The sequence below is a fragment of the Mauremys reevesii genome, linkage group 11 (assembly GCF_016161935.1).
Source record: "Mauremys reevesii isolate NIE-2019 linkage group 11, ASM1616193v1, whole genome shotgun sequence".
Classification (NCBI taxonomy): Eukaryota; Metazoa; Chordata; order Testudines; family Geoemydidae; genus Mauremys; species Mauremys reevesii.
Window position 1 is genome coordinate 17,937,830 of NC_052633.1, and position 27,642 is coordinate 17,965,471.

Sequence of the window (27,642 nt, forward strand, 5' to 3'; positions counted from 1 at the left end):
TGGGCCCGATCCTGAGAGATGCTGAGCACTGGCTAGCTCTGCTCACTTTAATGGGAGTTACAGACACTCCACACCCTTCAGCATGAAGACTAATGGGAGGTTTGCACAAAGACGGAGGATAAAGTATGGCTTTTAAGTAGTAACAAAGGGCATTATTTTCCAAAGTGCCTTAATATTTGGGTGTCCAATGTGAGCTACTTAGAGCCTGAAGCATCAAGGATCTGAAAGGCTTCTCAGATTCTTTTTCTCATCTTTACTACTTTGCTCTAAACTGTTTTTTAAGAAAGATTGTAATTAACTTGACAACTTCATTCAGTTATGTTCCAAGAGCTTCCCTGACATTGTAGATTCAATACATCCCACACTTTGGCACAAGCCTCTATTTGCACCAACGATTACTACTAAAGAACTGACTATATACACTCTGTGCTGTACAGTACACAGGGACCACATTTCTATTTTTAAATTAAAGCTTTTTATTTGGCAGCATACAGCATCATTGTACCATCACAGTCGCCAAATTCTTCTTTTTCTTTTAGTGGCACATCAACTTCATTCTTCAGTGTTACACTGTCAACTGAGGCCATCCCCCTTATTTCACACCTTTGTTGTGTAGCTAAATACCTTATATAATCATTTAATTGTTTTCTATTGTTGGGGTTAATTCCTATTTAATCAATGCGTGAGGAATAGATTTATGTTGTAGGTAGGTAATCGTGTAGGAAAATGTAGGATAATATTATAGGGGTATAGGATTGATATGCATATATTATTGGTAAGAGTGTGTTAGGTACACAAGTAAGGTAAGACTGTAAAGTGAGACCTGTCAAATTTCAGCTTAGCCACATCAGGCCTTAGGCCTGAAAGAAGTTGACATAACTAGCTGACCCAAGGGTAACGCTGTACTGGTAAAGTTGCAAGATTATCATGAAAGATGTGTTAATGGGTGACGTTCAGGAAAATATGCAACCTCAGGCCCGTCATTACTGCAAGTTGCCCGATGGTAACATCATGGGAAATTCTGCAATGACTGCAAGTTACCATGGGAACTTATTATGTAAATGTTAATGAGGACATGGGGAACTCAAAATATAGGCAATGGAAAGCGGGGTGTGGAATTTATGGGGTGTGGAAGTCCTGATAAGGGAAAGGGTTGGAACTATCATGCATCTGCATAAGGATTACAGGTGTGAGTAACAGAATAAAAGGGTTCCCTCAGCATCAATAGGGAAGAAAAATCCATCAGGAGACCTTCCACAGATGACCACCCGATGAGAGATCCACCCATCTCAGTGGTACCATTGGGGATGCATGTCTGAAAACATTGATGCTGGACATTTTATGGTAATCCTCCATCTTCATTTATGTATCTAAAACATTGATTATCTGTGTATATGGTTTTTAATAAAGGGAAGATTGATAACTTGTGAATGTTATTGTGGTCACTGCTATTGCTCCCAGTGTGCTCCTACAGTCTCCAGACCTAATGATATTTCTTTTAGTGGTTGTCACCCTGCTAATTCAGATATTGCAGCCCTTAGGGAGCTCAAACCTTTGGCACAGGCTGCTATAGTTTGACATACCATTGGCAATATCAACCCATCAACATTATGAAGGCTACAGTCGCCTTTTCTAATTCTCTCTAACCTCTACCGAAGCAGATGAATCTTTCTAATGAAACACAGTACAACATTAATACTGATCTAGCTTGACTATAAACCTACACTATGTCATTATCACTTCTCCTAGGCTCCCAGAGTTAATCCAAAAGTTCATAATCAAATCTCTCATTTATAAGTTAGAGCCACTGGGAGGGGAATAAGGTTTATAATGCAATTATCTTAAAACTGATCTAAAATTTAAACTTGATTACCACCAGTCCCTTCATGTTCACAACACCAATACATGCATATAATTAATTTGTTCTAATATTTGAATTGTCTAAATCAAGTAACTCCAAATTTTACAACAGATTGGGGTTCATTCTCTAATTAGAAATATACGAAGGCATTCAAATGTTTTCCTAATTTTTGAGAACACAGTAGCATCCATTTCTAATATTTCACACTGTAATCTGCCCTCAGAACATTTTACAGCATTAAAAAGTTACTTTTGATGTGAGCTGGATGCATTTTGAGATGCTGGTTAATACTTTGTCCCCCAGACAGCCAATTATGTATTATAATTTTGCTTAGCCCCATATTAGCTGAAAGGAGAGTCTGACTTTTATTTTAAAAAAAGTCCTGCCCTCCAATGGCTGATTTGGCAAATTAATAAGAATTTGGGTACAACTTTAAGAAAGTATATTAGAAAGCGGTGATCCTCCAGCATGCCTTCAATCTCTTAATTCATGCTCTAAGGAACTTGACTAGGTTTTAAACTTGCTCGCAACCCAAACACGTCTGATTTATATTCTGCAGTGACTTATTCACCAACACAGAGTCACTTTCTTCTATTTGGTCTCCGTAACAGTCAGCACAGATCTTCCCCTAAGTATCTTTTCATCCAACCAAGACATTCCTCCATTTGAGAAATAATTATCTCCACTACCACTCTGTCTGCCCCTAGCTTAGTTACTTCCTGGGATCTCGGACTTCTATCTCAGTCTCCCAAAGCATCATCCAGTTCAGAGCAATCCAATAAGGTAACTCATAAAGATACTATTTCCCATACCCTTCTCAAAATTGTGAGAAGCCAGTGTTTTAGAGATGACTTGAAAAGTCTCATCTGTAACCTACAAAATCCTTCATTGTCAAAGAAATGATTATTTAGCTAAATGTTTGCCTCCTTGCAGAACATCCCATACCCTGTATTTTAGCATATAATTTAATAATTATCCCACAATACATAAATGGAGTTGGCTAGTGTCTCCACTAATCATGCCACAAGGTTAAGGAACTCTATGAATATGCCTAATGATGTTATAACAGCTAATTTTCACCCCAAATTTAAAAACAGGTGAAAAACCTCCCTGTTTTTCCAGGTCATGCAGCCTAACCAACTGAGGTTTGCTTGTTGTAGAAAGGTGTTCTGAGCAGCACCACAGGATACTAGTCATGGGTGTTGTGTTGCACATAAAAATGATATCTTTAAATATCTAAGTCTACAGAGTATTTTGCGTGAATTGATATACAACAAAATTGCTATACACTAATATCCTTCAATTTCATGTGGCTGCAGGTAAAAGGAAACGACACTTTCATGTTTTGCATACAGTTCCCATGGATGTAGTTTTTACAGTATATTTATGCAAAGCCTAAGTTATTCCTGTGCGTAACAATTTATGGAAATCAAAGGGGTTTATAAGCAAACAATAAAACACTCCTTTTTCTTTTAAAGCACACTCATTTTCACCCTCCAGGTCAACAGCAGCAACAAAAAAAATCCATGTTGCCATATATTATTACTTTTGGGAAAAAAATACAGTTGAGGGGGAAAAAAGCTAGTGTAAATGGATGTTGGTGAGTTATTATGGTAGTTATTTTCTATACAACTGTGTGGGGAAATGTGCATGTATAGAATGTGGTTAAAGGAGAGGGAAAATCATTTTTTCAATGAACTGATTGCTGCCTCTCCTTTCTCATCTGCCATTATCTTTTGAGATAAGTGTCTGACTTATTTGTGAAAAGGAAGATACAACATATTTTCATTTCTACACTTTTCAATTTGTTGTGCTGGGGTTTAGGTTTATAAAGGTACATGATGCACAGGTCTAAATTTGGTCAATAACCTAAATCTAATTGCGCAAGCATCAGGATCAGATTTTGGCTGGCCTTGCAGCGGTGTCTGGAAGCAAGACATAAGGAGCCCTCCTCCTCCTTGCACAACAGAGCAAGGGGCATCACTCATACCAAATGTGTGCACACCTACAGCACAAGGAGCGGTTCCACAAGGAGCAACAGACTCCACAAAAGGGGAAAGGTCATGCTGTCACCCTCCTCCTGCACTAACTGTTGGACTCAAATCAGAGCAGAGGAGGGAAGGAAACATATACCACACCTTTCAAATGGTAGCGTTGCTCTCATGTAAGCTCCCCCTATGCTCCTGGAGGTATTCTGGCTCAGTCACCACAGAATCAGGCAGAATGTCATTAGGATCTGCTGGGGGCTTGGAAACCCTCTGTATCCTGCCGCTATAGTGGTGGCAATAAAAGGTTTGAGAGATCCCTTGACTTTTACTCTACAATAATGGAGGCTAGGGCCCTGAGCCAGACACACTTTCACTCCCCTCCCTGAAAAACAGTATCAGCACACTTGCTATGTAGATTTTTCTCAGACTTCCAAGGATGTAAAATTTAATTAGTATTTCCAACAATAAACACTTTAATCACTGCTAGGGTATTCCAGTGGAAACTAGGTACCCTACAAGTAACTGGGGGCTTCTCCAAATATATAGGCTCCATAGATCCTCATTTTTGAAGTCAAATGCTATACCACATGCACCTCAGAGTCATTATTAACCTTGAGTCAGACCACATGATTCATCGCATGTGCATTACAGAGACTGCATCAACAAAAACAGGTACCAGGGTCCAACCCCCTTAGTTCCTGCCCTTGTGTACAAACAGCGATGGAGACAGAAATTAGGAGACAGCAATACAGTAAAAGACGAGTAGCTACTGCTAAGTAATCTCTAGCTTTACCTTCATACGTGCAGCTCCCTCAACTGTACAGAGGAGACTGAAAATGACAAAGTGATGCTGTATATTAAGTCCCTTATATTATTTGATCACTCCCTCTTATTTCCTGCTATTAAGTCTCAGTGATTAAAGGTATTAGTAATGATTTAACTTAATTTGTATTGCCACAATTGGAAAACAGACTAGTTTTCCACAAAGGTTTTCAGACCTACAAAAAAAAGTAGAAGAGAAAGGAAAACAACGGTAGTTTCAAGCATGATTCTACTCAGAAAAGTGAGTATATAATAACGGCATATTCTTACTCAACAGAATTGATCCTTGTGTAGATATCAGCTCATTTTAGAGACAAAAAGGTTTTTACTATTTCATAAACTTGTTAGCCCCACAGTGGAAACCAAATGAGAGGTAATGAGCTGGGCTCTGCTCTTTCTTGTGTCACCAATAGAAGTGTTTACTAATTTCCAATTACAGGTCTAATCAGTGACACCTGGGCAACTGCAGTGACAACTATGTAGCTGCAATGGGCACGTGAACAAACAACAAAAAACAGCTGAAGTAGACTATTGTTGATACCTGGAAGATGTCTCCCTTGTGTAACTGAGCTGAATTTTTCTACATATAGCCTATCTTGCAGACGTACTTCTGTGTGTGCAATAAAAGCTAATGGTAAGTACACAACATACTTTAATAGAACGACTGCACAGAAATCCAAACTATTATTACTGATATTCACATTTTAGTAAGTGTCTGCAACTTTCTGTGGATGACTGATGTCAGTGTCCCAGTTTCTTTGCTATTTCAATTAACTTGTACCTGGGTTTTGCTGTAAGTAAACTGCACAAAGAGAACACTGGTACATAACAAGGCTATGATACAGCATCATTTAAAAGCATATACTAGTAAACTTTTGAAAGCATCAGAACATTTGCATCTAATATCTCCAGCCTCGATGACTAGCAAGGTGTAAACTCTCAAAGGGGGACAGAGGAATAAACGTAATCATATTCCACAAGCAAGCATTTGACCTAGCCTCTGCAGCTAAATAGCAATGAGGTGGAGAACTGCACAAAACTCCCAGTAGCTCTGCTAGCTTAACATTGGCAAAATGAAGTCTTGAAAGTTTTTGTTGCTGTAACATGAGTCTCTTCACAGAAGGTGTCAGTTTACACAGCCTTAGGACAGAAACAAATTTCACTCTGGACTACATCCCATATGCAAGCGAGAATGTGTGATTTACCAAGGTCTGATTTTCTTGGGACATAAAAACTAAGTACCCACTTCAACTCCAGCTTGTGTAAAAGGCTGCCCTGGGAGGGTCATGGTTTAATAAACGGTAAGACTCCTCTTCTATCATGGTGACGGACCTGAGGGTCTGTCCTTCTAGACTAATGGAGCATATCATATTCCAGATGGCTTTGAAGAATACTATTTTGCCGACAGATCACACTAACCACTACTAGAATTTTATAATAACCATATGTCCTTGACTTTTGATGTTGTGGCTCCTAAATGACCATTTGCTGGATCCGTAGCCATAGGTCGATACAGTTTTTTAATTATCTGCAACAAATGAAATGAGTTAGAAGATGGCTAGAATACCAATGGTAGACTGATAGTGACAAAGCATTTTTGAAGTCTCTGTCACTGCTGTACAGGAGGCAAAGGAGATTGTCTTTGTCTCTACTCCCATAGCGTCTGCAAACTCTCAGATAACAGATCTTTTGGAATGGTGATTAGCCTAGTTAAACTGCACAGTATTCACTATCAGAGCTGAATATTTTTCACTGAAGAATTTTCATTATACTTTGGAAATAAAATTAGTCAGATCACAACTGAGCTGTCTGCCTCTATGGAGATGAGGCAGGGGTTTTTTGAAATTACAAATACTGTTTCCTCTGCAGTTTCAGCCAGGATTGCTCACCTTGATTCTGGGAGGTGCTCCAGATTACAACCTGTAATTTGGACCCTCACCCATCCTCGTGGCCAAGGAAAGCAAGTAGGGAAGTACTGGGGCTCAGTACTGGCTAAGACTGTTCCCTATGGGATGAGGAAACATGGAAGAGGGAGTAGGGTGTGACTTATTTTTAACCAAGTTCTTGTAAGACAGCTAATTCAGAAAACCAATTATTGACTCTGACAGTCTTCACAGCTATCCATCTGGATGTAATCTGCCTTTTCTGAGGGAAACTATGATCTTTTTTCAATCAGGTCTCCTTGACTTCAAGTCACACAGGTTTCAGGCCCGGGAACAAGACAGTAAAAGGCCTGGCTGATGACATGCTAACAATGGATGAAGGTGAAGTATTCATGACAGTTCTTTTGTGTATCAGCAGTTTTTGATGCCTCTGATCAACAGATATTATGGGCTCATCTGTGGTACCCAACAGGGCAAGTAGAACTGCTATTGTCTTTGTGAGATACCCCAGTAGATAGTTTTGGACAACTGGTTTTGTGCTCTAAGGACTCTGTCGTGAAGGATACCTCAGAAATAAATTTTGTCACCCTCCCGTTCAACACATATGCAAGTTAGTTGAGAGGGACAGTGAAGGGACATGGGCTGTGGTGTGTTTGAATAATGCCAACATCCAACTCACTGTTCTCCATGCTTGGCCTGGCTTGTGCAATGAAGCAAATGACCCAGTCTCTTAAGAGATGGGAGCATGGAAAAAAGAGAGCTGGTTCCAGTTTAATGAAGGAAGAATGCAGTACAATGTTGGTGCGAAGGGAGAAGCAGCTAGAAGAAGTGCTGAGGATAGTATTGGAACCCTGGATTTAGGCAGTATGTCTGACAATTAACAGTTTGGTGTTGCTTCTGGGTGCCAGGCGGAAGCAGGGCCGGCTCCAGGCACTAGCTAAGGAAGCAGGTGCGTGGGGTGGCCAACACAAAGGGGAAGCACTCCGTCCACTATTGGGGAGGCCCGTCCGGGTCTTCAGCAGGAATTCGGCGGCAGGTCCCTCAGTCCCTCTCTTCCTCTTTGAGCTCTCGCCGAAGTGCTGCCAAAGAGGAAGAGAGGGAGTGAAGGACCCGCTGCTGAACTTCCGCTGAAGAATGGAGTGACTCAATTGGGGGAGGGATAGCTCAGTGGTTTGAGCATTGGCCTGCTAAACCCAGGGTTGTGAGTTCAATCCTTGAGGAGGCCACTTAGGGATCTGGGGCAAAAATTGGTCCTGCTAGTGAAGACAGGGGGCTGGACTCAATGACCTTTCAAGGTCCCTTCCAGTTCTAGGAGATTGGTATATCTCCAATTATTACCTATATATTTTTTTTTATTACCTAGCTACCGCTGAAGAGCTGCCGATCAGCTTTTTTTTTTTTTTTTTTTTTTTGCTGCTTGGGGCGGCAGAAACCCTGGAGCCAGCCCTGGGTGGAAGGATGTGCCCAACATAGTTATGTCCTCTGGGCTGGGTGATCTTTCTGATGCAGACCTTGCTGCAGTTATCTGTGCCTTTGTCATCTTGAGATTAGGCTATTGTAACGTATTGTACATTTGACTACCCCAGAGACTACTCAGAAACTGTTTCACTAGTGCTCCATGTTCTGTACTGGTTGTATACAGAGAGTTCAAAATGTTGACACAGAAAGCCTTAAATGGTTTTGGATCTTGCAACTGAAGAGACTGGTTCTCTCTACGATGTGACACTGCGGCAATTTTATCCATGTAGTGACCCAAATTAGAGTTCCCTGGTTTAAACGGGAAAAAGCTGCATAAAAGACATGTTTGTAAAGGTTCCTCAGAGACTTCAGTATGTCTAATCTCACTCCACAGGTCTATTAGGGTTGCCACCTTTCTAAAAGCTGGTAACTAGACCCTCGAGGCTTCGCCCTGTGCCCCACCTCTTCCCTCAAAGGCCCCACCCCTGCTCTACCTCTTCCCCCCAAGACACACCCCTTCTTCACTTCTTGTCCCGCCCCTCCAAGGCCCTGCCCCTGTTGCTCACTTCCTGTCTACTATGAAAATGCACATATATTCTGGATAAAAAAATCAGAACACAAAATACTAAGATAAATCTGCACTATGTCAGAAGGAAATACAGTGCGACCACCATTTAAGAAGCTTTAATCTGTTGGCTGTGTGTGCGTCTAAATAAACCATTTATGATCTATTTAAGGCCCTCATTCAGCAGAACACCTATGTGCACGCTTAGCGCCACACCAGTGGAATTACTCAAACCTACTGGATCAGGGCCTAAATATGAAATACCCAGAAAAAGAGTGAGATGTGCCATACAGAAGAAATATAAAAAGTTTAACTTGGTTCCTGATTCTTTGAGTTTTAAAAGGCTTGGAGAGTTTTCTTCTTGCTACTGCTAAAATACAACTCAGTTTTCCCCATAGAAAAGTATTTGGGTAAAAACAAAATAATAAATTTAAAAAAAAAATCAACCCTTGCACAAACAGTTTGCTAATATTGTGAAAACAATTTTCTCTGTTTCACCCACACTGCAAAATTTTCTGCACAGCTCTGATGGGTAGTGGACCATAACCTTACGCCTATGAAAACCTACTGCAATGTTTTGATTGTTCAACTTTGTTATTGTCAATGATATTGTCCTAAGAAAATCAGCTGTTTTCTAATGCAGTTTTGCAATTGCCTAAATTCTATCAGAAAACAATATGTTTATTGTTTTGTTATAAACTTAGACATGCATGGACTGTTTAAAGACATAACTCTGGCAATTCTTCTACCTTATTTTCACAAAAGCTCTCTTTCCCTCAGCTGAGATTTCAATACAATGCATGACAACAAAATGATATTTGGGGGAAAAATATGCTTAATTCAATAACTATGGTAATTGTGATTAGATGTTATAGGAGGCAGACTATTGTCCCCACCACAGCAGCTCTGCTGAAGAATATGCTCACTGATCTATGTGTTTAAGTAACAAAAGCAGAAAATAAGGAGATACTGCAGATGTGCTATGGCAAAAACGATGACCTGATGACCCCACCTCCCCTCCATCTTACCAAGATCCATGCTTTTGGAGGTTTTCAGATTAATTGATTCAGGCTGCTTGGCTGGTGTCAAAGATCTGAAGTTGATGTTCTGATCTGTTAAATATGCTGCTGAATCCACTACAGAGCTGTGGAAAAAGCCATGCAAAACATTGAGGCACTAATACAAAACCAAGTGAAGTAATTAAAACTTTCACAATATAAATGTATTTTCCCCTCCAGTTGTTTGCAATCATGCATCTTAAATCAATCTCTGATTGTCACGTTTCTTTTGTGAGATTTAGCACCTCTACTCACATGTATTTAATTATATATATTTGAATAGAGATTCTTCGTGAAGATAACTGCTGTTTTTACACGCTTAATATTTAAATATGATTTTATTTAACAGAACAGAAGGGGAAATATCCAGTGCCAACAGTCTTGTTTTCTCTTCTGCTGAGCTCTATTTAACTACCTCCTGTCTGAATTGTTTACCAAATAGGTTGCACAAAATGCAGCCCCTGCTCCTGGTTCACTCTCGCTGACATGTCAACAATCTATGTGAATGATGGCATTTTAAAAGACCACCACCACCCATCGCCATTTCACAGAAGCTCACCATAAATAAACCTGCATGGAAGAGCAAAATTCTGTTTCACAAAGGACTGAGATTTGAAATTTGGTTCAGTTTAGAATTGGAATGAAACCTGAAAATTTCAAAATTCTCTATGAAGGAAAATTCTCCCCGCCTGCCCCCCCAAAAAGCAATTTTGGCTCAATGAAAACTTTGTTTTCATTTTGATTTTATATTAAAACATATAATTAAAAAATTTAAGATAATTTCAAACAAAAAGTAATTGCAAAATGAAAGACGTTTCATTCAAAGACTGTTGAAAAAGGATGTTTCAAGAATTTGATTCCTCCCCCCCCGCCCATTTTTCCCTGAAAGGGAATTTCAGCAAGACAGACACAATTTTGCAAAGCATTTCAATTTAGTTGCAACTGCATTTTCTGACAGAAAATGGTTCCAAGTTTTTCTGACCAGCTCTACTCTCAGTTTCAATGTCAGATGATCATATCCCAAATATTTAAAAAGAGAAATAAGCAACAATCTCTCTCTTCCTCCCTTCCTTCCCAGTCTGCAGGAGATATATAGCCAAAGCAACTGAGGATCTGGCCCATCGTTTGATTAGTTTACAAAGGATTTTGTTTGCTTGTTTATGTTAGTTTGTATGTGTGAGTGTGTTATACACCTTAGAGACAAGAGAACATCATATTAAAAGGACAAAATAGACACCAATGAAATTCATGTACATTAAGTAAAACAGAATGAAAAAAATTATAAGACTCTACCTGGATATGAAGTGTTTAAGGCACTGGTGGGCAACCTGTGGCCCATCAGGGTAAATCCGCTGGCAGGTTGCAAGACAGTTTGTTTACATTGACTGTCCGCAGGCACGACCATCTGCAGCTCCCAGTGGCTGCAGTTCACCGTTCCTGGCCAACGGGTGAACTGCTGCCACTGGAAGCTACAGGCGGCCATGCCTGCGGATGGCCAATGTAAACAAACTGTCTCGCGACCCGCCAGCGTATTACCCTGAAGGGGTATAATATACCGTTTTCTTTGAAAAATGGTGCACAGATTTTTAAACATTAATTATTTTCATAATCATGCACTAATGAAGAGTGATAGATGTACCACAATTTGAAAACTCCTGAAATAGACAACATATTAAATTCCAAAATAACCAAGCATGATTTATATTCCAGAAATGTCAACTTGACCATAACTATTATGGTGCAGATTCCACATCTACTTACACACACACAATAACAGTGCTTTTAATCAATGAGAAATAACATCACAATTATCAGTGAGAACTGAGTCATTCTAGCCATAAAAAATAAAAATAACTGCAATAAAAAGTAAATCCAAACCTATGGTTATAATCTTCAGAAAGCAGCTCCTCACTTGGGTGTGGGGGCAGGGGAGGTGGAACTTCATTCTCAGCACTACCACGATCAGACATAGTCAGCTCTGAAACTAAAAAGGGTTAAACAAAGTAGTAGCAGCAATTCTATTACACCAGTTCATTGATCCATAGCTAGACTGGAAGGCCTGAAGTGATCCACAAATTAGATAAATGCCTAAACTAACTAAATAGAAGAAAGTTCAACTGTTTTAATTTTTTTGGTTTGCAACATATATTAACTTCCAGATAGGTAGTAAGGTGCCTTCTCTGCAGATATCTCCTCCTCCTCCTTCTCTGTTCTTAATAAGAGAAAAGAAAAGTTGCTACTATCCCATGACAGGATGGCTAAGCAGGAAGCCCTGGATCATTGTCTAAATTCTTCCTGTAATGCCCGTCTATGATCATGAACATGACAAGTTCCTCTTCACCATCATTCTTTCCTTCTACTCTGTACTTTCCTATCACTTACTCCTTTTGTGATCACCAGTCTATGAACATCTCTGACTTTTCTTTCTCCTAGCCTTCACCTTTTCTCCTTGTCATCACTAACTGCCATCAGCATCATGATTGCAACTTTCAACTCTCTCCCTCTCCCCATAACTCCTCATTCTCTCTCATGCCATTCTGAATGCTCCCATAAGCCCCACCCTTGACCTCCCCATTATGTACTACCTCCATTCTGGTCTCACATTACTGAGCATCTTTGGAGAAAAACTAGTGACTATACTGACTTTTTCCACTGCGTGTTCTCACTCCCTCATCATCCTTCCAACCTGCCTTTTTTCCTTTCTAGACACCATTACTCCTATTGTCCCAAACTGACCTATACCACAAGCTCATCTATTATGTCAGTTCCCTCCCTAAAGGCCCTGATCCTGTGAGTTACCAAGTGCATTTTGCAATATAGTGAGTGCCCTTAAATTCCCACTGATTTTACTCCACTGAAATTCAATGGGAATGGTGTGTATTCAGTACATCTGAGGGTTGGTGTGGTGGATGCAGAGCTGCCACGTAATAATCTATTAATACTGATACAGTATTCATCAAATAATGATCCATGTGAACTGATCAATGAGGTGATATATCCGAATTCGTGTTATATCGGGCTGCGTTATATTGAGGTAGAGGTGTACTTTGCTTTAAGATAGCTGTCTGGTCACTGGTTACTACTGTCATAGCACCTGGAGGGGACAAAACTGCAGGTGCTGAAGATTAATCAGATAAGCATGATTAAATTACAGGCCTGATCTGAGACTAGGAGAATTGCATGATTCCAATCCAGAGAGAAGACATGGCTTGAGGCTAGACACATGAGGGAAGTGCGCTCTAAGAGACCAAGTGGGTCAACAGTGCAAGTAGCCCACTAACTGTGACAGTTGGGCCTTAGGTTTTATGCCATTTGGAGCAGGGAATGTTTCTGGTATTGTTTTTACAGCATGCAAAATTTTTTAAACAATAGTAATAGTCATTTTCATTATCAATGAATCTTTTCATGCACACATGCCACACTTTTAAATGTAGATACTTGTACATCCATGAAGATTCAGCATGCCAAGCTATCGTAGGGTAGATACTTTATCTTTACAATATTTCTTAACCAGAGAGATGACAGCAATTCCTTTGCAACCCTGATCATTTTTTGGATGTAAAAGAGCTTCTGATGAGGCAGATTCCAGTAATCTTTCAGCACCAGAAATGTGAGGTTGCTGGCACTGAAGTATTGCTTCTCAAAGAGGTTGTTCTAAAACTGCTATTTCTGCACAACAGCTTGGCAAGAAAAAAAAATAGGGACCTGTGGGTGGCAAGCATTATTCATGCAAAAACAGACTGAACATTGGCATTTCAATATTGGATTAAAAACCCTCCTTTACTGAAATATCCACAGGCAAGACAAAATGTAATGTTTTGGCTATAACAGCTTTTCCCCAGACATTACATTTGATCTTGCTCGTGTATAATAAAAAAAGATCCCTTTAAAAAAATCTAGTATTAATAAGCCAAGCTTCAACCTATTTTTATTGAGCTTTTAGAACAGTCTTATGTGTAGAGCAGTGACTGGTATTAGAAGTAACTTATTTGACAACATTAACTGAAAGTATAATATTTACTAAACATAATCCAACTTCTGCCACTAATTTTTTGCATTGGGCACACTGGGTATTGTGTTGATATCTCTGCTGTCTTTTATTACTATTTACATTATGGTAGCACCCAAAGCTTCAGATCAGGACTGGAACTACAATGGGCAAGACACCGTGAAAACATATAGCAAGAGACAATCCCAGTATCCGATATAAGACTTGTTCAGTGTGGGAAGACACACAAGCACATTTGGGTTCACTGGTTCTCTGTGGGATTGCATGGTTTCATGTGTGCAGATACCATTGTAGGATCGGAGCCTATTATAAAAGAAAATGCAAAAACTGTTTGTAACAAATGATATGGGGGTGGGCGTGGGTAACACTGATAGGAATGTAGGTTAAAGTAGGTTAAATGTTCAAAATTAAACAAATATTTCTACAGTAAAATACATGTTACATGTATGTGCACTGTATTATTTTAGGGCCATATTCTCTGCTCACATCTACCTGAAGGATTTTGGCTCTGATATAGAGAACCCTCTACTAGGTACTTTGCCGCTCTAGGCAAATGCGTGTCTCATTCCTCTTCTCCGCCCCCCCCCACCCCCCCAGCTGGCATTCTATTTGATTTCACTAAATAAGTCTTTTTTAAAAACGTAAGTCACAAAGATACTTCACTTAGTTTCTCAGTAATATTTAAAATTCTCTCTCCGTAGCCTTTTGACTGACACCACCCATATCTTCCCAGGCCTTGGTTTCTCTCTCTCTCTCTCTCTCTCTCTCTTTCCTCCCTCATAAAGGGTCTCTCTCTCTTTGCCCTATGTCTGTGGTGTCTTCTCAACATCTAACATCCATTCACCTCTCACATTGTGGTGGGTTGTCTCCTTCCATTAGCCCTAAAAAATGTAACACAAAGAACGAGCAAAATAAAAAGACACACACTAGCAACCTCTGCTTCTAGGATCCCTCAGAAAGTATAGCTCTTCCAAACAGGACTTATTCTGATCCTTATCTAGGTACTTTAAAAAGTGCCTGATTAGGAACATGAGGAGTCCCACCAAATGGGTGAGAACACCTAATGAGACTTCTCAAATGCTTAAAATTAGGCACATGCTTAAATACCTTGTGGAGTCAAGGCTATACATAGCTGCCAGTGGGGTTTTTCTGCTGGTACGGGGAGGAGAGAGGAACATAAAGTGTCAGTGCTAAAGCTGGGTATTGTACTCAGCTATTTACAGACTAAGAAAATTATAGTTACTAGTTTCAAAGTCTGGAATGGGGAATGTAAATATGATGTCCTAATTCTATTGTACATTAAGGGTCTGTTTCGAACCTTAAAAATATTTTAAGTCTTAATAAACTAAAATATCAAATCTTATGAATATTATAGTATAGTATAAATTCCTACTGGATTATAAAATGGGACACAAACTAGACAATTTGCTTTTTTAAAATAATCACTGTACCCATCAAGGATGTATAGAAAATAAACATTTTGACAATATATATTTTGCAATCATCATTTGTTTTTTATCCAAACTTACGTGTTGGGCAGTGAGCTAGAAACTGTTACTTAAACTGGAACGTGTGCCAGGAATTTAATTCACAACTTCTGAGTCAGCTCTCCCACCCTCCCCGGATCTTCGAAGTAACAGAGCCTGCACTTACTCTAATTAGCTGCTTTTCTAGTTGATGTGGATTTCTGAAAACAAAAAGAGCACTTTTTTTTTGGCACGAAGAAGGCTGTACAGTACATACCTTTTAGTCTTTCCTGAGGACTGTAAGTTACAAATTGCTGCAGGACAGCATCATTGCGCCTGGAGATAGTGGTGAAGGTCTGACTGCCCTCAAGTGCTGGTTTTGGAAAAAACCCATGATCTGAGCGTTCCTAAGAAGAAACAAAATCACATAATGTAAAAAATAAATGTCCAACAAAGCCAAGGAACAGTAATCGCTAAATCACACTGGGGTTTGTGCATAATTTGTCAGGTGTTTATTGTATATTATTAACTCTGCAATGCGAAACATGAAAGATGTCTTCAGACCATTGCTGGCCATGAAACAAGAGATTACCCTTACATTCGAAATGATCATACAGGATGATAAACAGAGAAAAAGACTTCTTTTTTCTGACCCACAACTGGCTTCATGTTATTCCTCCATCTGCGAGGGCAGCTTGTGGCATTGTCAACATAAGGGCACAGGCAATGCCAGTGATATTTCTTTACCAGCCAGCTGGTTCCCTTCGCTCAGAGACTGAGTGTGTATGCTCTGATGATCACACACTAAAGCAGCCTTGTAACCCCTAAACCCAGGTCTTCTGGCTGGCAGCTGAACAAACTTTTGCCACACCTCTAGTCTGTTTTTCCTTTGAGATATCCCCCTCCCCCCCAATCCATATTGCAGCTCCTAATTTATTCTCCTGACAGTTGCAGTTAAAAATCCACAATTTATCAAACTGGGACAAACCCAAAAAGGCACTTCTGTAGTTGTTGTACAGGGGAAATTATTAATATACACAGTAAAATGCTTTGGCTAATTATTACCAGGTAGAATGATACTCTCAACATTGTAGTTTCTTTGAAAAGCCGATACATAACCAGAAAGGAGCCTCCACTTGGCCTCCATTTTACAAAGTTGCCTTCATCTGGGCCAGCGGATTTCATATTGCAGGTGTAGCACTTATACATTTTAGAACATGTATGTTCGAATCTTTTAGTGTCACTAAGTTTTTGTAAGAAATGGATGGAATGCCAAGGCTATATTTACCTACATCCTGTCCCTTTAAGGCAGGGCTCTCAAACTCAATTTACCTTAGGGCCAGCACCAGTCCTCAAATCCTCCCAGTGGGCCAATAATGTCACTCATGCTGACCAGAACCCACCCCCCAAAACTCCGCCCCACCTGCCTAAGGCTCTAGGAGGGAGTTTGGGTGCAGAAGGGGTGAGAGGTTGGGCTCTGGGAGGGAATTTGGGTGGGGGAGGGGGCCTGGGGTGCAGTCTCTGGGCTGGAGTTTGGGTGCTGGGTGCAGACTCTGGGCTGGGGCAGGGAGTGGAGGTGCAGGCGGAGGGGGTGGGTTGCAGGCTCTGGGAGGGAGGGAGGATGGGGGAGGGGTGCAGGCTCTGGGAGGGAGTTTGGGGGTAGGAGGAGATTTGTGGGAAGGGGGTGCAGGCTCTGGGAGGGAGACAGGGGACAGGAGAGGGTGTGAGGAGGGGCTGCAGGCTCTAGGAGGGAGTTTGGAGGCAGGAGCGAGTATGTTTGGAGGGAGTATGGGTGAAGGCTCTGGGAGAGGGTCTGGCCCCGCCCCAGAGCCACAGGGAGGGACCAGCAGCCACGTGGAGCGAGCAAGCAGGAAGCTGCTCAGCTCCGCTGTGCTGTCATTGGAGGGCGGGGCCCCGGGGCCATTTTAAATCACCCAGGGGACGTGCGGGGGGCAGCGTGCCTGGGGGCGGCAGGCGGGGCCAAGGGAGAGACCCGGCCCCCAAATTGGAGAGGTCCTCGGGCCGCAGATGGCCCGTGGGCCAGGAGTTTGAGACAAGGCAAGGAACTATGCTGAAGCAGTCAAAGGGAGCAGGGTGTGGTGACAGAAGAGTCTAGCACTCCTGGAAGACACTGTTGCAGTGGGCTTTTGCAAGCCCTGTGTTTGCCTGATTCTGATTACGGTTTCAATAAAATGTTCCAGTTTTAAACAGCATGCCTAGTCCTGAGTGTGTAACATAGGCACCAACACTTATGCATCCTTTTTTGGGTACTATCACTTGTGCACACAGATTGTGTGTTTTGTGTGTAAAACTTATCTTCTACGCGCATAAACGATGGTACTGAAAATGCATGCAAGTAAGCGTGCCTGCAAAGTTATGCTCAAAGCAATAGAGTCTGGGTTAAATTGCCCAGAAACTTTGAAACTTTTCATCATCATCATCATCATGATGTTCCTATTATGCCTCTGGAGTTCAGTGCAGTGACGAAGCTCCTCCACTCCAGTCTGTTTCTGGCAAATCTTTCAATGGTTCCCCAGCTGGGTCCCAGGTTTTTCAGCTCGGCTTCCACAACTCATTGCCATGTTGTTTTCGGGCGGCCTCATTTTCGCTTGCCTTCAGGTGTCCATCTTATTGCTATTCTGGTGATGGAATCAGTTTCCATTGGAAGCACATGACCGATCCATCTCCAACACCGCCTGGCAATGAGGGTGCTCAGATCCTCTTGGCTGCACTGTGTCAATAGATCTTGGTTTGAGATTGTTCTGGGCCAAAAGATACGGAGGATTTTTCTGAGGCAGGTTGTATGGAACGAAGACAGTTTGGACATGTCATACTTTCTCATTCCCCAGCATTCTGCACTATAAAGTAGTGTTGAAAGTACGCAGCTCTGATAAATCTCGAGTTTGGTTTTGGTGCTGTATTTTGATGATTTCCAGTCTGTATTTAAGCTCCTGAAGGTGTTCCTGGCTTTATTGATTTTGTTCCGGATGTCCTGGCTTGTTTCTCTGTCCTGGCTGATGGTGCTGCCCAAGTATGTCAATGTTTCTACATTTGTGAGAACATAGTCATCTATCCATACCGGTGATGGTGAGGCAACATTAAAGGTATGATATTTGTCTTATTGCAGTTGATTTTCAGTCCAATTTGCTGACTGAATGCATTGAGTCGGGTTGTTTTTTCTTGTATATGGTGTTGGGTATGTGATAGGAGAGTGACATCATCTGCGAAGTCCAGGTCTTCAAGGGATGAGAAGAGTGTCCATTTAATGCCTCTTGACATGTCTTCTGTTGTATGCCACTTTACCCAGTCAATGGCAATGCTGAAGAGAATTACAGACATGACACACCCTGACTTACTTCTCTTTTGACTTCAAAACTGAGCTCACTGTGATCAACACTGCATGTAAAGTTGAAATAGAAGCTTTTGATAACATTGATTATATGGAAAGGAATTCCATATGCCCACAGAATGCGCCATAAGCTGGTCCCGTGAATGGTATCAAAAGTCTTCTCAAAGTCTATGAAATTTATGTAGAGTTGCCATTGCCATTCTAAGCACTGTTCTATTATGTTTCGCAGAGTGAAGATCTGGTCTGTGCATCCACGCCCTTTCCGAAAAACAGCTTGCTCTTTTCCGAGAACACTATCAACCACCTCTGATGTATGCTGGACTATGATATTACACAATACTTGGCTTGGCACAGATAAAAGTGTGATACCACGCCAGTTATTACAATCACTAAGAGTTCATTTCGTTGGTATCTTCACTCATCTGGCACTTTTTCCCTTTATCAGACTGATGTAAACAGAGGGGTCGGGATAGATGTGGCTAATTTAGGATTTACCTTCAACAATTCTGCATTCAAGTTATCTGTGCCAGGAGCTTCCCCATTTGTTAAGGATTTGATAGCTTAAATGATCTCTTCCTTAGCTGGGGTGTCTTTGTTATCAAGATCTTCTGCCTCCTGGATGTTTGCTTCCTCTTTGGGTGGCTCCCTGTTCAGCAATTCTATACTGCTCGTGATATTTGTCCTTTAGTTTCCTGGATTTTATGTCTAAAATTTTTTTCTTCAGGGCTCGTCTGGTTACTATGGCATTCCATGTGCTGGGTGTAACCCACTCCTTCCTTCTCTTCTGCCTGTAGCCTAGACAGGCTTCACTGCTCTGTTTATAAATTGCTGTTACTTTGTCCAACTTCTTGTTGATCTCCTCATTTGCATTGCCCTTCTCTTCATCAAGGTCTGCAAGTGCTTGAAACCTGTTCTTGAACTGCAGAATGAAGGCTCTCTGTATTTCAAGGGATTTTAGCATGTCAATATCATGTCTCTGTCCCTTGTTTGGTGGACTCTCACTTCTCAGTTTTAGCTTGATGGAGGCTGTCACAAGGTGGTGGTTGCTGCCAACATCTGCACCCCTTCTCACTTTCACATGTCAGTGAGCGTCGCCGTTTGCCATTGATCATTATATGGTTCTTCTTTTGCCTTATAAGACTAGTGATTTTCCAGAGAAAGACAGGCTGGGCATAAGGCCACCTTTACTAAGACCACTTCATCAATTTTGAGAGCCTACTGGTGACAACACAGACAGCTACAGACCTAGTTTCATAAGCTTCTTCTTTTCTTTCAGTAGCCACTGACCAAATAATATGTTGACTTGTTTTCCCCTCCTCCTCATTAGAATGCTCTATTCACAGACAGTTAAATAGTATATTCAGAGTCTCTTTATTATGGGGAACACCCATTGTTAACAATTGTACGTGCCTCCAGTGTACCAGAATTCTTTAAGTTACATTGGGAAGATTTACCACTTATTCCTTATGCCAAGTGATCCACATCTATTACCTTTTGCAAGTATAATGCCGGCTAAATCAAGCCCTGCACTGATACGAACTACTACTACTAAATTAAAGATGGGGACCCACTGGAAGAGGCAGCCTTAAATTAACAACAACAACCAAAAAAAAAATCTGCTTTTCCCACTCTTTGATAAATGACACAATCGATATCCCAACAACTGATCAGTAACCAGCTTAATTAGAGTATTCAGCTTGTAAAACAGAGCTGTCATGGAAGGCCTCCATTAGTGTCCTGACCAATAAAACAAATAATGGATTTTAAAACATATTCTGCTTATACCAAGCTGGAATGTAGCAGGCAGGAAACAGTTTTGGGGAAGGGAAAGAATGGGTCATGGCCCATTTTGCTATAGTCTCCAGCCTCAAATGGAATTACAATTGAACCTCGAGCACATTCTATAAAAATTAATTTCTGTTTAAAATGAATTTGATTCAATCAAGAGCTCATTATGTATTCTTCACAGGGCATGTGTCAGAATTGTTTATGTGTTTCATACATCTGGGTAATGTATAAAACTATATACTTTGACTATGAAAAGCAGCTTCTTGTATTTTTATTACATCAATAATTCAGTTGTAGTATTTTTGCCAAAGTTGACTTTTTAAAAATAGAAGGTAGCAACGATAAGCTTTATTTCTAGTTTTCTCAGTAGATGGATTATCATTCATACTTCATCAGAACACAGAATAAATATAAATGCATAATACTAGTTTTACATAAGGTACAGACCATGAAAGATAACTGCAGTTGAATCAATTTGCTTTCTTAAATTTAAGAACCACCACCCAGAATATGCTTTCAACCTGTCTAGAGTGGTATCACCATTGATCGTCTAATTGTGGTAATAAGACTATAAAGGGCTATGTCTCCAGCAGGAAAAGATTTGAAAATATTAGCCAGTAATCTCAGAAAATGCCCCAGGTAAAGTACCCACTTGCTTTCCTTGTCTCCCCTCTGCTGTGTCACAGTGTATCCACTGAGACAGCCTTTGTCAAAAGCAACTTCCCAATGCAGTTACAGTATAAAATTTAGCAATTTTTTTTTATGCCAATCCAAGTGGGAGGTAAAGCAAGTTTAAATATAACGAGTGAAGTGGAATCTACCATAGAGAGTTAACTATTCACAGCTTAAGGGAAAACAGCTTCCCTTCACCAGAACAACCATTCTCTCTTATCTTTCATATATATATAAATACATACACAAAATATTATTCTCAAACATTCACCCAGAGTACTATCATGTGATTTCTAAAGGCCCTTTTTTCTTTTTGATTTTAATCACAGTTGTATCTGTTTCTTGTGAACAGTATATATATTGAAAATCCAGTAAAAAATTATTTAAAAGTGAACGTTAAAATTAGTGTGACAGGTGGATAAGCACCTCCAGAAGCCAGGGGCAGACAGCGTATTTCTTTACAAGAATAGTAAAGTCACACAGACAGATCGCTTACCTCATTTCCTAGAGTTGAGTTCAAAAAATTCAAGAACTCAAAACTGTAGTACCTTTTTTTTTTTTTTTTTTTAAGTGGCTTTCCTTAATGCAAGTACTAATGCACTCTTTTGAATCAGTGCAGCGATGTGCCAGGTTTATAGAGTCAGAATTATAATTTAAATAACTTTATTTTTAAGTGTTAGTTAAAGCCATAAGGTGAGTGAAATTGTAACCCCAATGAAATCAATTAGGGGTTTTGCCATTGACTTCAATAAGGCCAGGATTTTTCACCCAGTATCTTTAAGACACACATAGAAATAGGAAGATATTTTCAAAATGGTGGATGGAGAATTGCTCCAATAACTATTATTAATGGAACTGCGAATACAATTCTTTGCTTACCACAAGGAGGTTTAACTCGTGAACAAGTTTTTTGCATCACCTGCATTTGTCTATCCAGTCTCCTGAGAACCACCAACTGAATCATCCCGCGAATGTTCCCTTCCATAGACATGGAACGCCTCAGTGTCTCCATGGCTTCATGGTTGGATTTCCCCAGAAGAGACTCTCCATTCACTGCAATCAGCTGGTCATTTATCCGCAGGCGGCCATCCTAGAAGGCAACCAAAAATATTAAAGTAATACCATGTAGGGGCAACATGTATAGGAGAGCAAGATACAGTCATGTTTCTTTCTTAGAAGCTATGTACAATCCAGTTGTAAATATCACCGTCTATGTAAAAAGTCTACGTAGCGCTAGCTGGCCAATTCCCAGTATTGGAGTAGTACAGTTCACGAGACAATTACAAAAACATAGGCACTTTGTACCAGTCCTAAAGAGAAGAAAATGGGAATATGGACTCTGGGATAGAGAACTTATACCACATCTGTTAGTATCTGTTGTACAATCAAGAATGAACATTGCAGCATATTTTTAAATTCTGTGCATCTGTTGTCAGAATCGGCTAAGAAATGATACCGCTCCACAAATTACTCTGTCCTATCCTGCTCATCATGCCATAGTTAATATGCCACCATACAAGGAAGTGTTCTCATACAGAATGGTCACTAAGACGAAAGCATCCACATTTTAATGAAAAGCTCTTCATGTATTTTAACAGCTAACCCTGCTGCCAATAACAAAATTGAAGTTGTGCCATCTAGAGCGGTTTGTGTTTTTAAAGAAATCCATTCACTTTCATTGCCAGAGTTTGCTGACAGCTGTAGGCATAATAAACGTATAGACACTTATTTTCTGCCTTTAGTAGGCATATTGTTGCTTTTATTAATATCTGTGAATGATTTTTTTTTGTTTCTGTATGCAGAGAATACAGAGAAATAAAAATACAGAGAAATTCTGCTGATCAAGAATTGGAGATTTCTCTTAGGCCTTGTCTACACTGCCACTTCACAGCAATTTTCTTGCTCAGAGGTGTGAAAAAACACCCCCTGAGCGATGCAAGTTTCAGCGCTGTACAGTGGCAGTGAAGACAGTGCACCAGTGCTACTCCCCTCAGAGGGGTGGGGTTTTTTACAGCGTTGGGAGAGCTCTCTCCCAGCACTGGTGCCATGACTACACAGCCACGTTAAAGCGCTGCTGGTAGTGAAGACATACCCATAGAGTTCAGTCAGTTCACAACTATCAAGTTGGTGTCAGAACTCTGAAAGAAGTAAGAGAAAGGGGCTGAGACTGAAGAAATCTATCATGAATGGGAAGAAGGGCTGAAAGAACAGCAGGAAAGGAAGTGGGATCAAAAAAACATTAGCTGGTTCAATTGGTTCAATTATGAGCTCATGCGTTCTTCATAATGCCCTCATCACAACTGTTTATACATCTCATAGCTGTGCAATCCAAAGTGTGTATACTTTTCCATTTTTATTTTTCTATCACATTGATGTTCAATTAACTCTTGTAGCATTGCTGCCAGGTCTAACTAAATGATTTTTGTGTGAGTGACAGTAGCCATGTTAAACCCAGTTTTCTTAAGTATTATTTTTGCTGGAACTGGGAATCAATCACTGTTACTAGAGCAGGGTACAATGAGAAAGCAGTGTCACAGCAGTAAAAGGAACAATGGAGGCCAGAAAAGGAAAATAAACAGGGAGGGAATAGGAGGAAGGAGAGGACTGGAAGATGAGTGAAACAATGAGGGAGGGTGAAAGGACACCTTCGTAGAGAGGGCCAGGAAAAGAGCACAGGAAGCAGTCGTACCATTTGGGAGGAATATAGTGGAACACACTCCATTGTTTGTGTCTGATGCCAACATAAATTTACATATAGCCAAAGGAATATGCTAGCCCCACCCTTCCGCCACATACACAAAATGGTGCCTTAGGATATGTGAAAGTGAAAGGAGAGAAAAGAGTTAACACTTTGGTACAGGGCCTTTTATTACTCGCACATCAGTTATAATTCCTTTGTGCCCTAATAAAATTCACTGAAAATAATGATTCCCTTGATTTCAATGGGAGCATGAAGAAAAAAAGCCTTCTTTTTGTAAGCCTCTAAAGATTGTAACCTTTTTTTTTTTAAACAGGTTCATATTCTTCTCATGCAATCCCATAGTCTCTTTCCTGTTCTGTGTATATACCTGCGAATAAGCCCTCTTGCTTAAAAATCTGTCAAAGCTGCTTGCACAAATATGTACAAGTACACACTCGACATTTTCAAATTTTAGCCTACATACAGGAATATACCAAGAAATTATTTTTAATTAATCAGTACAGTCTTAGACACTCCTGTACTTTCTTGTTTTTGCTTTGCAATTCTTTCACGTGAGATTTAGTATTTCTGCAGGTGTTGGCTGTCTTTTATAAACTCAGTTCTTAAAAGCTCTTTTGACCTCTTTAAATGTGGTAGGTTTAAATGCAAAGCTCATGACATATCTGATGGACTGAATAAAAGCAAAGTAGTCCTACATGTTTTACAATGCAGTACATTAAACCATCCCACCAAAGACAACAAACAGTTGGAGGCAGCTGAATACTGTTTTTGCAGGGGATCAGGAGAAAGTTATTTAGCACAGAGGCGTTCTGTGATTTTGAGGAGTGGGGAAAATGTTTGAACAACCCTCAAGCTCAGATTCGCACATTACTGGTGTTATGGTCTAGTGTTAGCACACTGTACTGCAAGATAATCCACTTGGCTCAAGACAAGCTCCGTTTGTACTGTTGTACAGTATTTGTACTTTTCCTTTTATCTCTAAAAGGTTCTTTCTGCCTTTTGATTAGGAAAACAACTTTTAGAGTCTGAACAAATTAGGTATTTTTTCATTCCATCTTTGAACCTGCAAGTGGGCCACAGTCATTAAGAATGAAATTAATGTCCCCGGCATAGTCTGAGTAAATGGGATTTATGTGGGGAATCAAAGCAAAAGGTACATTTATGGCCATCTCTCTTTGTAGGCAGGGCACAGGCCACTTAGAGTTTTGACTGTAATAGTGGCCATGGCACTGTACTCTTCTACGTGGAGTTTGCCCCCTCAAAATCACACTCTGGCCACTCCCTGGAACCACCTTTGACCTTCTTCCCTCTGAGTGAACTGCTTCCTGGCATTCAGTGCAGCCATTCTGTTCCCTGACCCACCCCATACAATTAACTACTAATCAGAGGTGAAAGTAAGCTGGTATGGTCCGGTACGGCGTACTGGCAAGAGCCAATATGCCATGCTGGACTGGACCAGCTCCTGCGACAGTGATTTAAAGGGCCAGGGCTCCAGCCGCTGCAGGGAGCCCTGGGCCTTTTAAAGCACCGCCGGAGCTCTGGCAGCTGGGCTCAGGCAGGGATTTAAAGGGCCCACTGCTCCTGCCACTGCGGGGAGCCCCGGGCCCCTTAAAGCACCACCGGAGCTCCAGCAGCCGGGCTCGGGAAAAGATTTAAAGGGCCTGGTGCTCCTGCACTGCACAGAGCCCTGGCCCTTTAAATCACCGCTGGAGCTCCAGCAGCTGGGCTCCTGCGGTGATTTAAAGGGCCCGGAGCTTCGCGGTGGCCGGGGGCCTCGGGCCCTTTAATTCGCCCCTGAGCCTCGGGGCTCCCAGCTGGTAGCTCCAAGGTGATTTAAAGGCTCTGCCTCTTCCAGAGGAGGCCACGCCTCTTCTGGTTGAGGCCCCGCCCCGCTCAGGACTCCAGCGTATCGGTAAGTCCTTTAAGTTACTTTCACCCCTGCTACTAATAATGCTACAAGACGTGAAATTGAAAACAATACAATTAAAGAGTGAGAGGATGCATCTAAACACATTCATCCCAATAGGCACTTTAGCATCTTGCCCTCAGATGAAAACATGTTTAGCATCCTGTCCTATATAACTGCAAATGTCATGTAGAATGGTAATACCTCGCTTATAGCTATTGAAGCCAACGAGTACATTCTTTGCAAAAATCACAAAAGGATGTTGATGTGGGTCATTAAAGAGCAATCATCAAGTATAACAGTGGTTTAATCTTGTATGGTTCTTTAAATGCATTAGGATTCTTTTTAGGATTATTGAGTTTTTCCATGTCACTATTTTTTTTAAATTTTTTTTTTTTAAGACTAACTGCTGGATGAGTTAAGTTATCCAATGATCGCTAGGTATTCTGGTGGTTTCTGTGGATAAACTGCATGAGTTGGGATTCTCTAAAATCTATACGATGCACTTCACTTTTTTATATAAAAATTAGCCCAAAGATTTCAATTTCCCCCTACATTTTCCACAGTTTCTTTACTGGGTTTCTTCACTGCCTGCTAAAACAAGTGAGTTAAATCACTGTGGTAAAATTTCAGAAGTCATTGAAAAATGTTGGCTTGTCTTCAGACCTTCTGTCCAGACTGATAAGAGATAATACTAACCAACCAAATTGTTTGCATTTTGTACATAACCTAATACATTCTTTTCATTCTGGAAAATAGACATCAGTGAAAGAAGTCTCAAACTCTGACACATTAAAGACATTTGGACAGCATAAAAAGGCACTTTCCATGAATAAATATCCAATTTGTAGCACTACATCTATTGCAATGCTGAGACAAATTTGTTGGTCTCTTGCTGGTATGTGTGATCTGTAAAAGGGTAAGTAATAATCTGATGACTTCAAGCTGATCTGCAAATCCTGTATTCATGCTCTTCTGAAGACAAATTGTGATTGTGTGGGAAGAGGTTGTTTTTCAAAACTGTAATATCTAACAATATAACAAAGACCAGATTGGTTTTTACATTCCAGCCACAAAAGTGAGATACTGTGAGATCATCCTCATGCCTAAAGGGTTATGAACTTCTTGATTTTGCAGTAGTCACAATTTCACAAAAGAACCTTGGTTCACTGAAAAGCAATACATGTGCTTAAATCCAAGTGTTTTTGGTTCTAGAACAGCGGTCGGCAACTTTTTAGAAGCGGTGTGCCGAGTCTTCATTTATTCACTTTAATATAAGGTTTCACGTGCCAGTAATATATTTTAATGTTTTTTAGACGGTCTCGCTCTGTCAGTCTATATCTTATATAACTAAACTATTGTTGTATTGTAAAATAAACAAGGTTTTCTAAATGTTTAAGAAGCTTCATTTAAAATTAAATTAAAATGTTGATCTTACACCGCTGGCCCGCTTAGCCTGCTGCTGGTCTGGGGTTCTGTTCACCTAGGCCGGCTGGCAAGGGTCCGGCAGCCAGAACCCCAGACCGGCAGCGGGCTGTGTGGGGCCGGCGGCTGGGACCCCAGACTGGCAGTGGGCTGAGCGACTCAGCTCGCTGTCGCTCAGGGGTTCCATCTGCCGGCTCCTGCCAGCCAGGATCCCGGCTGCTGGACCCGCTCAGCCCGCTGCCAGTCTGGGGTCCCGGCCCTGCCCACATATAGTGGGTATCTACCTTCTTCCTGGTTCTGGCCCATTCTCTTCCTCTCTCTCTCTGCACTGAGCTGAGGGTGGGAGTGCACTGAGCACAGGGCTGGGGGTGAAGGAGCAGGCTGGGAGTTGGGGTGTAGGGTCTCACCATGAGCTAGAATGAGGGAGGGGGCTCAGGGTTGGGGCAGGAGGTTTGGGTGTGGAGTGCTTACCTGGGTAGCTCCCATTTGGTGCAAGGGGTGCAGGTGGGAATGTATGTGTGTGTGGGGGGGTGCAGGAGCTCCCGTTTGGTGCTCAGGGTGGGGGTGGGAATGTGGGGGGTGCAAGGGGTGTGGGGGTGCAAGAGTCAAGGCAGAGGGCTGGGGCATATGAGGGGGTGCAGGTGTCAGGGTATGGGGGCTGGGTATGTGTGGGGGTGCCAGAGTCAGGGCT

General features: G+C 41.2%; 1 protein-coding gene across 8 annotated transcripts in view; it reads right to left on the minus strand.

Moving 5' to 3' along the window:
• The window catches only part of PARD3B (par-3 family cell polarity regulator beta), a 645,413-nt gene that overhangs the window by 239,463 nt on the left and 378,308 nt on the right, over nucleotides 1-27,642 (minus strand). For all 8 annotated transcript variants that reach the window (XM_039494273.1, XM_039494274.1, XM_039494277.1 and 5 more), the window contains 4 exons: nucleotides 21,839-22,009; nucleotides 15,388-15,517; nucleotides 11,514-11,619; nucleotides 9,606-9,721 (listed from right to left, as the gene is read on the minus strand). In XM_039494273.1, the coding sequence (XP_039350207.1) occupies nucleotides 9,606-9,721; nucleotides 11,514-11,619; nucleotides 15,388-15,517; nucleotides 21,839-22,009 (523 nt within the window). The remainder of the gene's footprint in view (nucleotides 1-9,605; nucleotides 9,722-11,513; nucleotides 11,620-15,387; nucleotides 15,518-21,838; nucleotides 22,010-27,642) is intronic.